Below are 17,282 nucleotides of genomic sequence, written 5' to 3'. Positions count from 1 at the left end.
TGAATAGTTAAGAGAATTTAGTATTAAAAATTGAATTGAATGGTTAAAAAAGTTGAAGAAAAAAGGAAAAGTAATAATTATGTTGTTGAATTGAAATGAAGTGGAGTAGAGTTAAAAAATAACTCTAAAATCCAGCGAGAGCCATTTTATAATAATGGGTGTTGCTTTGATACGCGCACTCCATGAAAGTGGGATTTTACTGTGCCATAAAAAAGCAAGTTTATTGCTATTTAGCAAGATAACTTGCTATTTAACATATTCAAAATAGTAAGTTTTTTTTATCATTAGCAAATATCTTATTATTTTCAAAATAATAAATTTTTTTTACTGAATAACAAGTTTTTTTTTTTACAAGTTTCTTATTATTTTCTTCCCGTCAATAACCGGACAATCTGACATGTAACACACTCTAATTGGTCTTCGTAAATCCCTCCTTTTAAGGAGGCTCCCTAGGGAAGATTAATCCTATAGTAATATGTAGACTGGGACACGTGGCACAATGTTGTGCACTCTTAAGCGACGTTTTGATCCTTTTTAAGATAGGATAGGAAAGAAACTGCAGCATATAATTCCCAAATCTTATAAGTTTTTAAGTCAATTGCCTTATCTTTTGGAACCGTTATATATTTTAGGAAACAAAATATGCATATGTACACACACGTAGGACACTGTTATATACCACTCTCGTTGCAAGAGGATGAAATTTGTACGTCCCAAATTAGATCAAAAGCCGACGCCAAAAGGATGGAATTTGCACCATATCTAACTGTGCTCAGTGGGCTACTGTTGCTCGGCTGGCTATGGAAGTTAACTTCGAACAGTGTCAAGACGGAGTGCCCGAAGTCGTCCAATGGAGTGACTTGCATTGACTATGACTCGCTAGAAAGGTCGAAGAAGCTTTGGTTGGTCCTCTACGTGGATAACACGTTTGCTCCATAGCTGCAATTACTACAAGCTGACGCCCTCTGAAGAGAACTTAAACAATCTAGTTGTTTGTGTTCAGGATTCGAAGGGCGGCAACCTTTTCATCGATGCAGAGTGTGAAAGGATCATAAATTTATGGCCCTTCGTTCGGTCATTCTTGAAGGAAGCAAGTGCCCTGTACGAGATGACTGTCTACACTTAAGGACACCGATCCTATCCTAAAAGGATGGCGAAGCTGCTCGATCCCGATCGCTGCTACTTTGGGTCACGGGTGTTTGTGCGAGAAAGCTGCAGCAGGGAAGGGTAGAAGAGCCTCGACAAGGTCCCTGGTAAGGAATCCAATACACTCATCGTAGATGACATGGAAGGTGCCTGGTTGAATCACTCGAGGAACCTTATGCTGATGAAGCCCTACACTTTCTTTGACCGTGGGCGCTGGCGGCTTATGCATGATATGCCCAATGCCAGTATGAACTTTACATCATCAACCAGTCCAAGCATGATGGATGAAGGCGAGCATGATGGACCCTTAGCTTTGATCCTTGAGGTCCTTAGAGAAATCCACTGCCGATACTTTGAATCGGATCCAAGGGTGGGTGGGACAGATATTAGAACTCTGCTGCATGAGCTGCGAACCAAGGTTCTCCAGGACTGTGTAATACTCTTTCCGGCAGCTAAGACTCGTGAGATGGAGATGGCCAGAGAATTAGGAGCCAGCTGTACTTCCATATTGTATCTGTCAGTGACCCATGTCGTGTCGGAGGACCTCACCCTTTCAGAGTCCCAATGGGCACTGCAGAAAAATATGTTTCTGGTGCATCCTGAGTGGGTAGTGTCCAGCTATCGATTGTTTAGGAGACAATCCGAAGAGCAGTATTCATTAGTTAGAGCGCCCTAGCGTGCTAATTAGAAATTCTGTAAGTGGATTATCAATTTGTCATTGTCGTCCCTTTCACAGCTTTGCTTATATATTCGATATCGAATATAGCCTATTCTGAAATCAATGAAGGGAAGTGTATTTTTTCAGTCATTTATTCATCTTCAAGCTTAAAATTTGCTCATTTCTTTTGCGGTTAACACGCAAGATAACTTCACATCAGCTTGACATAAGTAACAGATTGTTTCGTATTAACACCTCCTACTTGTAGAAAATATCCTATGTGCTGAGCATTGGTGGCAAGGTCTAGGCCTTATCAGCTGCTATAAGGGCAGCTAGAGTTTCCTGGCTCATTGTGTTGCTTGTGCCATTGATCCGAGCAACGAAGCCTTTCAGAGGTCTACTTTATTGATCGAGTTCAAGGGAATTCCACAATGTGTAGGGATTCCCCCGAGGTCCAATCATGAAATTCAACCGGAGACTTCAATTTCATGATTAGGTTTCAATGAAAACGATGCTGAATGTTGAAATTATACTGCATTATGTTCACCGAAATACACAATATATGTTGCAAAATATCGGTGTGGACCTGCATGCCTGACTCCCAAAGTTGGAATCAAATACACGATATTTGGACCAAGTTGTTTGTTTGATGAATATGTCCGTAGAATCTCTACGCCGGGTTCATATCTCCTGTCTTATGATGCATGCATGAGATTGAAAGGGTTGTTTATGGTCGGTCCACATACGATCTCTATTCCAAGGTCCTGCGTCATGCATCTTGATGACATTATCATTTCCAACCTTTACAAGTGACAATGGTTTTCTCAGTATCCATGCCGATGAACCAACAAGCAATGTCAAGGAAATCAGCTTATGTTCACAATTTAGGGTCTTGTAGCTGATTTCAAGCTTCCTTTGGACTTGCGTCATGTCCGAGAGTGGGAAGATCAACTGGCGAATGAACTTTTTTAAAGCGATGCCTGATGAATAACTTAAGTCCGTATTTATTCCATGGAACTCATAAGCCGAATCAACTTGGACAAGGCGTCTCACGAAAAAGATACTCAAAAGCTCTCCATGTCCAATCAAGTCCACAACATGCATATCCTGACAAAACAGGAAGCTCACTGGACCGATTTTGCACTTCCAAGACATACATATATATCATGTGAGGGAGAAACCGAAGTTTGTCTCACAAAACTCATGCTACCTTTAAAAAAGAAGAAGAAGAAGAAGAAGAAATTAGGGTCTCTCTCTCTCTCTCTCTGAGGATGAGTGACAAGGAGGGTTCTGCATCGGAGGCAGAGGCACCGACATCGGAGGAGGCAGATCAGCTGGATCGGAGTGTGAAATGGGCCAAGAAATTGGAGGTTCGTGAGGACAACAGGAGTAGGCCGCCGAATGCGGGTGTTAGCCAACCATCGGCTCAGTACAAGGACGTGCTAACAGGAGGATCGCAGAATACGAATGGAGATTTCGTGGATGGCTCGGAATGGCCGCGGGAGGACGATCTGAAGATGATCGATTTCATCGACGACCTTTGCCCCAAGATTTGCACGGCAGATTATGAATTAGCGAATATGCGGTCGCTATTGGAGGGCACCCTGGTACTGAAGATATTGGGTCGGAAGGTTTCATAGACCGTGCTAAAGAAGAGATTGGAGCAACTTTGGAGCTCTGGCCGACCATTTACACTGGTGGATCTTCCCAATGATTATTATTTGGCTAGGTTTACTTCCGTGGAAGATAGAGCCTGGGCGCTCTCGGGTGGACCTTGGGTGATTCAAGGGCATTACCTGACTGTTAGTGAATGGAGCCCAGAATTCGACCCACCGGCTTTGAGAATCGAGAAAACTGCTGTATGGGTTTGTGTGCCGTCACTCCCGCTGATATACCATTGCCGGCCTTTCTTGAGGAGACTTAGAATAGCCTTGGGCCGCCCTATTTGAATTGATCGTAATACCAAAATGGTCGAGCGTGGAAATTTCACACGTATTTGCGTGGAGGTTGACTTAACGAGACCACTTAGGCCGGAAGTTGAGGTGGATGGTTGTCCGTATCGAGTGAAGTATGAAGGACTTCAGCTTATATGTTTCCATTGCGGTAGGTTCGGACATAGCCAAAGCAATTGTGTAGAGGCCAAGGGGGGTGAGGCCGAGAATAGGCAAGAGAGTAACCAGGCACAGGAGAACGGGGCAGAGTGGTAGGGAGTGGGGACTACGGTGGCGCCGGTGTCAATTGAGGGTGTCAATTGAGGCTCTAGAGCAGCCGACGGTAGCGGAGCGATCGGCCTTCGGGCCTTGGATGCAAGTGCAAAATCGGCGCCGGAAACTGCGAAATGCGGCCGTGATTTCCGGAGGTAAGGATGGAAAGAGTGCTGAAGATCAATCGAAGGAGAAAATCAAGGGATCTTGATTTAATATCTTGGGAAAGGAAGGATATGGGGGAGTTAGGATTTCCGAAGATGGCCAACCTGTGAGCGGGAAAATTAAACAAGTGCACGGGGCGGGAAAGTCTCTCAATTCGGGTATGGTGTTTCAGGCCCAAGGTTCGAAGAAAGCGAGAGAAGCCTCACGGGCCCGTGATTTAGTGAGAAACCCGAGTAGAGATAAGATAGCTCATTAGAGAAGCAAGATCAATGCAAGGCCTATCTAGAAGTCAGTGGGACAGAAGCTCACGAGGTCCAATGTATCCGCATCCCAAGTTGCTCAAGCATCCCTGGTGCTAATTTTGAACCGGCCCAAAGGACCTAGTTTATTTCAAGGGAAGGGCCAGATGGAGCCAAGCCCAAAGCTCAAACCCAGGTGAAGAGTTCAACTGAGGATCCCCAGAAGGAGATTGAGATACTTGAAGTTTCGGAGTCCCAAGAATCTTTGGCAGGAACAGTAGTGCCGGCAACCCCTACTTTAACGCCTGGGGTTGTGACTGTTCCGTCCAATGGCCCTAACCTCCTAGGAGGGAACGCAGTCTCTATGGTGGTGGAAGAAAATACACTGGCGGTTAGAGCCGGGGAAGCTTGTGGACATGGCCCTTAATAAGGCTTCATCTTAGAAGATACGTTCGGACTCCCATTTCTCTATTGTTTCATTTATGCGTTTACTGTCATGAAATTGTCGTGGGGTAGGAAGCTCCAACTTTATTAGTACGCCGCGTGATTATATTCGTAGGAATAACCCAGATATTTTGGTTATTGTGGAACCTCGTATTAGTGGTGATAGAGCTGATAGAGTATGCAGGAAGTTTCGGGATTTCGAGTATGCCCGAGTTGACGCAATGGGGTTCTCGGGTGGTATTTGGTTGCTGTGGAGGAAGAATGACCTTCGCATTACTATCCTCCAGTCCCATTTTCAGGCTCTACATGCTATAGTTGAAAGGGTGCCGATCCTGGTGGTTAACAACTGTATATGGTAGCCCGAACTAGGGTATCCGTAACGAGCTCTAGTAGTTCTTGACTTTTCCCTCGACATCTCCTTCACTGCCATGGCTGCTCGCAGGTGATTTTAATGCTATTCTATCGGAAGAGGAGAAGGCCGGGGGAGCTCCATTCAATCCAAGCGAGGCTTTGGGTTTTCGGGACACGCTTGATGCCTGTAACCTTATCGATGTGGGAAGCAAGGGCTCGCCTTTTACATGGAAAGGAGGTTTATATCAGGGGAGAGAGCGAATTTTCAGAAGACTTGATAGAGCCCTTTGTAACCTCGAGTGGCGAACGATATTTCCGGAAGTAGTGGCTAGGGTCCTCCCAAGGATTAAGTCGGATCATCACATGATTCTAGTCAATCTTCAAGGAGGTCAGCTAAGTAACCCGCATAGACGGCCAATCCGTTACCTTCCTGCTTGACAAACTCATTGTGATTTCCCCAAGTTGCTGCGTTCGTCGTGGTCCGATGATGTGGATTTGGCAAGGAACCTTGTTTCATTCAGGGATTGGGTTCAAGTGTGGAACAAGGAAACTTTCGGCAACATCCAGTTCTAGAAGTCTCGGACTTTAGCTCGGCTAGTCGGGATCCAACAGGCGATTCAGCGTAGCCCTAATCCACACCTAGAAAGGCTGGAATGGGAGGTCTCCGGGGAGCTGGAGCAGGTGTTATTGCAAGAGGAGATATTGTGGTTTCAAAAATCTCGATTTGAGTCACCAAACCAGTCAAGTTTTGTCCCGGGAAGACATATCCAAGACAATATTATTATTGCCCAGGAACTGATCCATTCAATGAAGCGGATGAAGCGTCGAAAGGGATTCATGGCACTCAAGATTGACTTGGAAATGGCTTACGACCGAATTAGCTAGCAATTCTTGGCTGATATGTTGGTCAGCGTGGGTATTCCTGAGACATTACGTAGGGTGATTATGGACTGTGTCACAACAACCACGATGCAGGCCCTTTGGAACGGGGAGGCGACGGAGGAATTCATCCCAAAGAGAGGTATCGGACAAGGCTGTCCATTATCCCCTTATTTGTTTGTTCTCTGCATTGAGCGCCTTGCTCACCTAATCTACGACTCAGTTTCGTCTGGTCGGTGGAGACCCATTCGAGTCAGAGCTCAGGGACTGGCTATCTCGCATATTATGTTTGCGGACGACATTCTCTTATTCGTTGAGGCATCGGAGGAGTAGCTGAAAGAAGTCATGAGAGTCCTTGACACGTTCTGTCAGGCTTCGGGCCAAAAAGTTAGCACAGCTAAATCAGTGATTTATTTTTCTAAAGGAGTTCCGATATCGGTGCGCGATCGCTTCTGCTCGTTGAGCACGTTCATTCAGACGGATAACTTGGGGAAATATCTGGGAATTCCTTTATTACACGGTCGGGTCTAGAAGTCTCTCTCCCAGGGTGTGGTGGACCGTGTTCGGAGTCGTCTTAGTTATTGGTCAACGTTGGCTTTATCAATGGCGGGCCGAACTGCATTGGTTCAATCGATATTGCAGACTGTTCCTATGTACACAATGCAAGTAGTGAGTCTTCTGCGGAGTATATGCCTTGAGATTGAAAGGTTGTGTCGTAATTTCCTGTGGGGGCATACGGAGCAGCAGCGGCGGATACATTTGGTGAACTGGGAATCGGTGATGTTGCTGAAGGATCGTGGCGGATTGGGGCTGCGAAGGATGAGAGAATTTAATCAAGCGTTACTCGGGAAAGTTGGGTGGAAATTTGTGACCCGACTAACTGACTTGTGGGCTTGTGTCCTTTCGCATAATTACCCGAATCGGGTTAACTTGGATAATTCATTAGTAGCTAAGCCTATTGACTCGTGACTATGGCGAGGCATATGTATATCTTGGAATTCGGTGCAGCATGGAATGGCATGCAAGTTACAGGGTGGCCAACGCATCAGGTTCTGGCTTGATACTTGGGTCCCGGGTTCCGATCCTCTAATTGATAAAGTGACAACGGTTCGAACCCTTCTCAGCTACAAGCTTATGTCCGTGACTTTGTCTTGGAGTCGGGAGGTTGGGATTGGCATCGTATAAGCCCGATCTTACCCCACGGTACTATCCTTCACATTGCTAGTGTACTGCCGTCGGGTAGGGATTGCAGGGAGGAGGATGTTCCTTATTGGCAGCTTGACTCATCGGGAGATTACTCAATCAAGACAGCCTATCAGTTACTTACTGCTGATTCTTTTTTATCACCTCCGAGTAGAGTGTGGAGAGTTATATGGAGTTGGGAAGGACCTAAGAGACTTCGGGCTTTTCTGTGGTTGCATGCGAGAGCTTGCTCACTAATGAGGCTCGAGTTCGACGACGTCTCGCGGTGTCGGCTGATTGTCCCAGATGCGACGCGAATGTGGAGTCCATCATTCATATCTTACAGGATTGTTCTTTCGTCCGGCAAATGTGGTTGAGGCTCATTCCGCCGTCTCTTCAGCCAAATTTCTTCTCGGTCTCTGCAGGACTGGTTAATACTTAATCTCGTTCGGCCTCCTCGCGAGGACTGGCCGACCATCTTCGTTACGGGGTGCTAGTTGTTGTGGACATGGAGAAATAACGAATTATTCTACACGGATTTCAAATCGACCGAGCGATGAAGGGCGTACAATATTGGCAGCAGCTAGGAGCTTCTGGGTGGGCTGGCTTTTATCTTCTCAAGTGGTGGATGGGAGCAAGAGCAAGTGGATTTCCATACACTGGGTGAAGCCACTGAAAGATTTTATGAAGTTGAACATGGATGGGGCTATTCGGGGTTCGCAAGGAGTCGCTGGAGCGGGTGGCATTTTGAGGAACTCCAGTGGAGGATGGATCATTGGTTTCATGCAGAGCCTGGGAGTCTCAACAGTGACGGTGGCAGAGTTTTGAGGAGTTTTAACGGGTTTGGAATTAGCTTGGAATGCAGGGTGCCAACGACTTATCATTGAAATACACTCTATGGTGGTTTTGACATTGATATCGAGACAGGACCCGTGTCCGCCGTGTTTTCAGCCGTTGTAGAGGAGCATTCGAAATCTATTGCAGAGGGATTGGGAGGTCTGCATCCAACACACGTACCGGGAAGGGAATACTTGCACGGATTGGTTGTCGAAGAGGGCGATTGATCTTCCCTTGGGGACGCATGTTCTTCATTCAGCTCCTAACGGGGTGCTCTCACTACTGTTAGGCGATATTGTAAGGGCCGCTTTACCCCATTTCGTTTCTGTTTGAGTTCTTTGTATTCGGGCTCTGCCCCCTAATTTACCTAAAAAAAAAATCTTTATACATAAGAGATTCATACATACCGAAGTACTATTTTACTCGAAGACTAGCAAACATGAATTTCGCTCCATTCGCTGTCGTGCAGATGGGTCGGATGTGGATTATGGTTACTTGCTTTGGTTGAGCCTTGCCGCCTCTGCTATTGACTCTGCTACTCCTCCCGGTGTTGTGGCCATGCTCGGGTTATTCTCAACTCTGCCCCTATCACCGCTTCTGCGTCCTGTACTGTCACTGGTAACTTATCTTTTACTCCCTGCAACCAAACACAACTAGGAAAATAAGTATGAGACGTGAAAATCAAACTAGATGGCTGAATGGGACCGGTATATGAGGTGAGGCATCAGAGAGCAACAGCATGGTTTGTGTTATTACCTTCAAAACATTAGCGAGTTTAGTCTTTTCCTCTGAGGGAAGCGTGCGTGAATTGCATGCGGCAGCTGCTTGGGCTGTGGCAGCAACACCACCCGGGACGATCTCGCCGGTGCCGATGGCTCTTGCCTCGGCCACCTCTATGGTAGCAGCATCACTCTGATCCACGGGTTTGTCCCCAGTAGAGAGAGCAGCTGCTTCTAGCGCCTCGCCGATGGTTGTGGCATCCTGATCAAGGGCTCCTGTTGGAGATGTCAGCTTTACTGGAGCTGGTTCCACATATTGTCCCAAAACCTGACATCCCCGACTATTAATTCCGGTAGCACTACACGAGACCTCTGACATGCCGGCTTAGAAACTCAATAATTGGTAAATGAATATTTTCCTATAGAATCTAAGTTAAGCCGAAATAAAGCTAAGCATATTTCAATGGTTCGTCAAAACCTTAGGCGTCAAGCAACTGATTACATACACTAGGAGGCAAATTATTCCGTCACATATATACCTGCCCACCGACAGCCTCGGTGATGACTCTCTTACCATCAACATTAACCTCCGTTATGGTGACTCCCTCCTCCGCCCACAGACAGGCTCGCTGATGATGATTTTGCCATCCACATAGAACTCCGACATGGGCACTCCCTCATCCTTGGCAAAATTTGCATGTCCTGGCCCGAGGAGGCCCTCCTTTACATTGAAATCTGCCGCCGACTGCATCTTAGCGGCAACTCCACCCCTCCGGACCTGCCCCATCACGAGATGCTCAGCCGCCTCAACAGCAGCAGCATCTGCATCTCGAGGCGCTATCGGCTTGGAAGCAAGCTCCCCGGACACATTGAAGAGTACTTGATACTTGACAGGCTCCCGACGCTGCTGGTGCTGCTCTTCCTGCTGCTGGCTCATTCTTTTTACGCACGATCAATCGAACCAACCAACATATGGAGAACCGTACCAAGCTAAAAGCCAGAAACTACACACTGCTTTATAACGTAGATGAAAATATATATGTAGATGGACGAGATTCCAGTATAAAACGACCCCTTTATAAAATAAAATAAAATAAATACTAATTAGTTTTGTTGTTTGCTGCAACTGTGAATATCCTCCATCTATTCTTTGCACCATTATCACCTTAATTTGAGTATAGCGTGCTTTCAGTAGATAATAATAATACTCCACGCAACGCATAAAATTTATTCATTAAAAATTTAATTTGCCTTTAAATCATATTTCTTTCGGTAGAGGTTTTCTATTATAGGTGGCTGGATCTATGGTTTCAACATTGACTGCATCCAGGTGTCTACGCCGGGCCTGCTTGAGGAGTTACGTGAAGACCTCTGCAAGTATCTCCTTCCTTCGAGAGAATCCATCTTGCGTCGATGTCTTGCCCCTTCTCAACTCCTCTTTTAGCACGTGCTTATTTGGACTTAAAAAATCAAATGTTCAAATTTTAAATATTTAATGGATTAAACGCTTAAAGGTTAATCACTTTAAAAAAAACATGACATTTATACTTTTTCTTAAATACAGTACGACATTTGAAAAATAACACAGAAATGTACGACCTTTGTATTTTTTTCTAAATATAGCACGACCTTTTAGTACATAAAGTTATGACCTTTGCATTTTTTTTTAATATAGCACGACATTTTAAAAATATCACATAAAGGACGACCTTCAGGCACGGACCACACGGTCTTATTTTTAACGTACTAAAAGCGCAACTAAACCTACAAGTTATGCCTTTCTGTACTATTTTTTAAATGCCGTGCTATATATAGGAAAAAAGCGCAAAGGTTGTGATTTTATGTACTGCTCTTTAAAGGTCGTGTTATATTTAGGAAAAAAATACAAAGGTCGTGTATTTCTATGATTATTTCTAAACGTGATGCTATATTTAGAAAAAAAAAAGTGCAAAGGCCGTATTTTTCTAGGTAATTAACCAAATACTTAATGAATTCGGTGATTCTACCATGGTATGCAATCTTGGTACCATGGTAATATAATGATTTCAACCATTAGATCATCTCTATTTTTAATCATGTCCATCCACTATTTAAATATTTTTCCATTAGTACTTTTTTTAATATCTCACTTTAGCATTTTCTGCCCCCATTACTATATCATAATTCTAAATTTTTCATGCCATATGTACCAATCATATTCCGCCACATCAGCAATCACGCCACGCTACCCACCATTGCCATGCCCCGATTCATCCTGATACATGTACCAATCACGATTGACCACATCACCCACTACTAAACCAACCTAATAATTAAACTGGTTTATTGGCAAAATCGATTATTAACTCGATTTGTAGAATCAAGAGGAAGAAGAAGAGAGGAGGGCTGAAGAGAGAGACAAGGGGGGAGATCCGGGTGATGGCTGCCTCCGGCAACATAAGAGGTCGCTGACAACCTCCTCTGAGCGGGCATCGGCCCGGATCCCCCCACTCTCTCTCTCTCTCTCTAAATATTAGTTCATTTTAGCAGCTAATGATAGATAGCGAATCCTCAAGGCTGCATGTATCATTGAAGAAGGAAAGTGTTTCAGCGAGGAGGCTGACTGTTAATCAAATTCTTCCGTCATGTGATTCAGTCTAGGGGTGACAAGATGTGTCGTGTCGTATTTAAACATGTCGTGTCTAAATGAATTCGTGTCAAAAATCTCTAAACCCGAACACGACACAGTTAATAAAAGTGTCAAAATTTTCAAACACGAACATGATACGTTCAATTACGGGTTGACACTGATACGACATGTCTAACATGTTTAACTAAGCGTGTCTAAATGTGTTTGTATGCTTACATACATGATATGACACTATTACATTTAAGTATATATTATACCTATATGATTTGACACTATTAACTTTAATTACACGTTACTACAAAATTGACATGATAAAAACACTATAAATTGGTGATTTATATAAACAAATTTAGATGATTTTAGTATACTTTCTTCTATAAATTAATATAATATGTGAAACAAATTTATTAACACGATAACACATAATATAAACGGTCTAACCGTGTCTAAACAGGTTACAAGGGTTGAACCCGTTTAAATACGTTTATTTATTGTGTTTAAACGGGTTTAACCAGTTTAGACACAAAATATATTTAGCCTTAACCTAAATCCACTTAACTCTGTGTCGGATTCATGTCATGTAATCATCCCATTTCAAATACTGCCGGGCCTAAGCTAAGACTGCAGGTTTTGCGCAATGGAAAGAAAGGCAATGTGTAGAGGATATGTTTGTTTGGCATTAATTATTTTCGTGAAAAGGCATTTTGTGCTTTACTGCTTTTTGCTGTTCTTATAATCATCAGTTTTCTGGAATTTTGCTGATTCAAGTCTCTTGAGATGATATATTTATATCAATTAGAAAATTATTTTTCCAAGAATGATCAAAAAATCAATAAAGTAATGTCCCTTCTCACCTATCTATATCTATATATTTTTAAAAATTCCTAAAAGAATTGTTTTAGAGAAATAAAAAAATCATGAGAATTTCATTCAGCAATCAAACGTTCTGAGGTCATGACCTACCACAATTCCGTTTTATATTTTTTTAGTCTTATAGCCCCTACGTTGCACGAGGTAGAATATGATTCATTTTTCTTTATTTATTTTTGTCAATTTTATTATATATCATATGCTTATTTGAAATTGCTATAAATTGCTGTTTACAATCAACAACGGTTACTATATTAGATGTATATGATTGATATTGAATTAAAAAAGTATTCTATTTTATTAAGATATTGTCATAAATGATCTATTAAAAATTATAAAAATCATTTATAATAAAATTATTATAAAAATTTTAAAAAATTGAAAAGCTCCTTTCAGTGATCAATTTCAGTGCCATTTGGTTCTAAAAAATATGGTAGAATTGAAATTAGAATGTCTCATTCCGATTGTGAATGTTTGTTTCAAGAGAATCGAATCTCGATTCGCCACTTTAGATTATTTCCCCACAATATGAATCCCTATGAATGAGCTCTCGAAAGAGATTTTGGATTTATTTCTTTTCTTTCTTCAGACCGTTCGGTGTATTTCTTTTTTTCTTTTTCTTTTTTTGACCTCGCCCTATCTGCTCATCATAGCATTCATATTACATACAAATAATGTGATGTAAACGAACATGACATTAGAAAACAAACGGTCCATTAGAAAAATTCATAAACTTCCAACATGTTAATTTTTAATATTGAATAGGGATGTAAATGAGACGAGCCAACTTGTGAGTTACTCGAGATCGACTCGGTGATTAACTTGAACTCGACTCGGCCTTGTCGAGCTCGAGCCAAGCTTTTCTTCCAAGTGAGCCGAGTCCAGCTCGGTGGTACTCGACTCATTCAGCTTGCAGATCTAACCGAATTTCTACATAAAATTACTTATATCTCTTTTTATTAGTGAAACTTAGGCCTGTAAGCCCATAATTCATGGATTAGATTAGGTTTTCTCATTATTTTTTAAGCCCAAACTCTTAAAATAATATAAAAATCCTCTGCGAGTTCGTGACCTCGAGCTGCCATCGAGCCGAGCTCAACCAAGCTCATCTTGGTTTCAAGCTCATAGCATCAAACCAGCTCTAACAAGCTGAGCTCAAGCTCGAGCCTGAGCCTCCATATTAAAGCTTGAGCATTTTTTTAACGAGCCGAGTCTAGTTTGCCTGTACTCGAGCTCCACTCGGCTCATTTATGCCCTTAATATTGAATATCAAAATTTAGAAAAATATCAGTCATTTTTCCATTTTAAAAATTCAAAAATTGTGATTTGTTAAATATTATGTAACTAACAGTATCCAATCAAAAGATAAGAAAGCATCCATTTTAGTAGGATCTTATCATGAAACATCCTTTAAAATTTTTAAGGATCTTTTTAATTATAAATATTATAAAACCTCAAAAATTGAGAAAAAATCTATTCAACAACCGAGTATTCTAAGGTCATTTGGCCGGACCTACCACGTTCTTACTTTCATATATACTAATTGTGAAGCCCATGCATTGCACGAGATAAAACATGATGTATTTTTTTTTTCTGTCAATTTTGCTATATGTCAGATGAGTGTTTTAAATTGTCATAAATCGCCATTTATAATCAATAGAAATCTATTATATCATATGTATGTAACTTATGTTGAATTGGAGAAATATTTTGCTTAATTCAAAAAATATCATAAAATATCTTTTCAAAATTAAAAAATTGTTTTTAAAAACATTATAAAATTTGGAAAAACTCAAAAATGCATCCACTTTGTGATCAATATTAGAAAATTCATAAAATTCTAATATGTTAATCTTTAATATTCTATGTCATTTTTTAAATTTAAAAATTCAAAGTTCGTGATTTATTAAATATAATATTATGTAATTAACAATATTTCATTACAAAATTAAAAAAACATTTGCGTCATTTGGATGACAACATAAAAAATCTTTTGAATATTTTTTTAAAAAACTTTTTATTGCAACTTTTATAAAAACTAAAGAAAATACTAATTCCCCATCTTTAAGCGATAATCCACAAATTATAAAATGAGTTTTAAGGAAACGATCGATCAAATCAAACAAATTATTTTAGCTGATTTTATTAAAAGCCAAATTTCTCATTTTACGAAATAATCGATGAATTACTAATCGAGACATTAAGCCAGGAAAAGTAGACGACATAGTCGGGTCCAGTCAATTTCTAGCGTTTAGTCTAATTTCTCACTTTTCCGCATTAATTCACGATCTACTAAGCAAGATTTGTCCAACTGATTAACAAGTCCTATTGCAACGCATTTTATACATTAGCCTTGCTAGTCATTTTACCCAATTACCATGGATTATTACTAATTAAAAGAGATTAGGCTGAGTAATTAAAATGGTTAATCATGTAAAAAGGCACGACCTTTACTCGAATTTCCAATTCTAGCACGACCTTGTAGAAATAGTATATAAATGAATTACCTTTCATTTTAGTCTCTAATCCAGCACGACCTTTACTTGAATTTTTAATTTTAGCATGACTTTTCGAAAATAGAATAGAAATGCACAACGTTTTGTTTTAGTCTCAAATTTAGTACAATATTTCGTTTTAGTCTCAAATCTCGCACGCAATTAAATTAAATTAAAATACGTAGCGTCCACTTATTTCAGGCAAAACAAAATGATGTGCTAAAATTGAGACTAAAATGAAAGGTAGTATCTTCTCGTCCTATTTTTGAAATAGTCGTGCTAGAATTGAAAATTCAAGAAAAGATCGTATTAGATTTGAGACTAAAACGAAAAGTCGTATCTTTCTGTACTATTTTCAAAAGGTCGTGCTAGAATTGAAAATTTCCGTAATAATAGTGTCTTTTTACCTAATTAAGCCTAATTAAAATAAGTCAACTTTATACGCTTTAGATGCACTCTTGGTTGTTGGCGGTACAAAGAAGTCCAAGCACATTCGGCACTCTCTCTTCTCAGCTTCCGTCAACCATCCCCGTCATCAACAAGTTCGACCTTCCTACCGCTAATTCCGACGGAGTCGAGGCTGTTCATATTCGAGATCTTTCCCTTATACTAGCCTTTATTTTCAAAATATTGCAAAGAAACGAACCAAGGAACATTTGGACTATTAATTGGATAACTTATCCTGTCATTCTGTCTCCAAATCTCCCACTCCATGTAATTTGCAACGATATAGACGTACATAAGTCACATTTCATATCGGTAACTATATCGGATACATAGGCCACAGCTCATGTAACTATCACAGATGTTCATGCCTCTATGAGTCATACGTACTACTGGAATCCCTTATCGTGAACTGGCCAACATGACTACTGCTCCGTTAATTTTCATTCAGACGGGTTGCATGCGAATGATGATACCTTGCTTTGGTTCTGCCTCGCAGCCTCTGCTATAGACTCGGCCACTCCACCAGGTGTTGTGGTCATCGTTGGTTTATTCCTCAACTCTGCCCCTATCACCGCTTCTGCATCCTCGGCTGTCACCGGTTTGTCGACTAGTAACTTACCTGTTGCGCCCTGCCATATCCTCTGATCGTGAGAGAACCCATACATATTGTTGAGGAATTATTAATCTATGCCCTGTATGATTGAGTTATTACCTTCAAAACAGCAGACAGCTTAGTCTTTTGTTCGTACGGAAGTATGCGTGAATTGTGAGCAGCAGCTGCCTGGGCTGCGGCAGTAAGGGTCCCCGGGACTGTCTCGATGCGGCTGATGGCTCTTCCCTCAGCCGCTTGTATGGCAGCTGCGTCACTCTGATCTACTGGTTTGTCCCCAGCAGAGCAAGCAGCCGATTCCAGCGCTTGCCCAATAGTTTTGGCACCCTGAGCAAGCACTTTTTCTGGAGGCGCTGTCTTTACTGAGGGAGGTTCCACATATTGTCCCAAAACCTGCATTCCCGGCGCCGAAAATTGTTGATATTTGATATGTACTCCGACTTACCATGCTCTTATTAAAGATCAAATAGTCTGTCCATGATGCGACAGTTGGCCGAGAGTTTAATCTTACAGATTCTGACAAGTTAAAATGAAACAAGGATATGCATAATTTCTAATCTTCTATGATTCATAAAATTTCCATTGCACCTATTAGCCATTGACCCATCTCCAGCACAAAAGCTCGAACTAATACTTAAGGTACCCGATCTCTTCAATAAACACGGATTTCTTATCAATACTCCGATGTGGAATGCTAACTCTCAACATATGCTCTAAGCCGAATATATTGAACGACTCATTACAAGTCTACAACGAGAAGCCGGCCCGCTGCATACCTGTCCACCGACAGTCTCAACGAAAACACGTTTTCCATCAACATTGAACTCCGATATGGACACACCCTCCTCTCTGCTGTCGTCCGGATTAAGGAGGCCAGCCTTTACGTTCGAATCCGCCGCCGACTGCATGACAGCTGCTACTCCGCCCCTCTGGACCTGCCCCATCACCCTGGTCTCGGCTGCCCGGGCAGCGGCAGCATCTTGAGGCGCGATTGGCTTGGCCGTCAGCCCCCCAGTCACGTTGAATATATCCCTGTACTTGATGGGCTCCTGATGCTGGTGGGTTGGCTGCTCCTGACTCATACTTCCGCAATTTTTCCGAACGATGACCGAACTCCAGCTGACCGATATCTCCTCTAACGTCGGTTTTATGATCCTATGGAGATTTCAGGAGTGTACGTATATGATTTTAGAAGTGGTAGATATAGTGAAGTTGAAGGGCTCTCAATAGATACAGGTGGCGGGGTGCATGTTCTGGTAATTTCTTTTGTTGGCTGCAGCCATGTGTCTGCACTGGGTTTGATCAAGTGTCTTCACTCTTCGAGAATCCATATGGAGGATCACTTCGCGAGGCATCCAGCGCCGATATATATACTGCCCGGTTTGTCATCTGGAGCGGAGGAATTTA

The 17,282-nt window shown here is 41.9% G+C and overlaps 2 protein-coding genes and 2 pseudogenes across 2 annotated transcripts; 1 reads left to right on the top strand and 3 right to left on the bottom strand.

The window, feature by feature from the left end:
- The first annotated feature begins 744 nt into the window (after positions 1–744).
- Positions 745–1,822, top strand: LOC116212169 (annotated as a pseudogene).
- Positions 1,823–8,395: 6,573 nt separating this feature from the next.
- Positions 8,396–9,544, bottom strand: LOC116210379 (annotated as a pseudogene).
- On the bottom strand, positions 9,417–9,761 carry LOC116212168 (late embryogenesis abundant protein D-34-like). Its single transcript, XM_031546739.1, has one exon. The coding sequence runs from the start codon at positions 9,759–9,761 to the stop codon at positions 9,417–9,419; it is 345 nt and encodes a 114-aa protein (XP_031402599.1).
- A 5,719-nt stretch (positions 9,762–15,480) lies between these two features.
- On the bottom strand, positions 15,481–17,209 carry LOC116210265 (late embryogenesis abundant protein D-34-like). The gene is made up of 3 exons (XM_031544113.1): positions 16,652–17,209; positions 15,978–16,268; positions 15,481–15,894 (listed from the first exon to the last, which is right to left on the bottom strand). Exons 1-3 carry the CDS (start codon positions 16,955–16,957, stop codon positions 15,706–15,708), a joined length of 786 nt encoding a protein of 261 aa, XP_031399973.1. The 5' UTR covers positions 16,958–17,209; the 3' UTR covers positions 15,481–15,705.
- Between the last annotated feature and the right edge of the window lie 73 nt (positions 17,210–17,282).

This window comes from Punica granatum, chromosome 6, assembly GCF_007655135.1.
Source record: "Punica granatum isolate Tunisia-2019 chromosome 6, ASM765513v2, whole genome shotgun sequence".
NCBI lineage: Eukaryota > Viridiplantae > Streptophyta > Magnoliopsida > Myrtales > Lythraceae > Punica > Punica granatum.
Note: the sequence above shows the minus strand (reverse complement) of the source record. Positions and strands in the feature narration are given on the sequence as shown.

Excerpts from the sequence above, each read along its gene's own strand:
- LOC116212168 (XM_031546739.1), bottom strand. The coding sequence starts at position 9,761 with ATGAGCCAGCAGCAGGAAGAGCAGCACCAGCAGCGTCGGGAGCCTGTC.
- LOC116210265 (XM_031544113.1), bottom strand. The coding sequence starts at position 16,957 with ATGAGTCAGGAGCAGCCAACCCACCAGCATCAGGAGCCCATCAAGTAC. Across the intron at positions 16,269-16,651 it reads TTGAGACTGTCGGTGGACAG|GTTTTGGGACAATATGTGGA; the intron begins GTATGCAGCGGG and ends CCGGGAATGCAG. Across the intron at positions 15,895-15,977 it reads AGCTGTCTGCTGTTTTGAAG|GGCGCAACAGGTAAGTTACT; the intron begins GTAATAACTCAA and ends AGGATATGGCAG.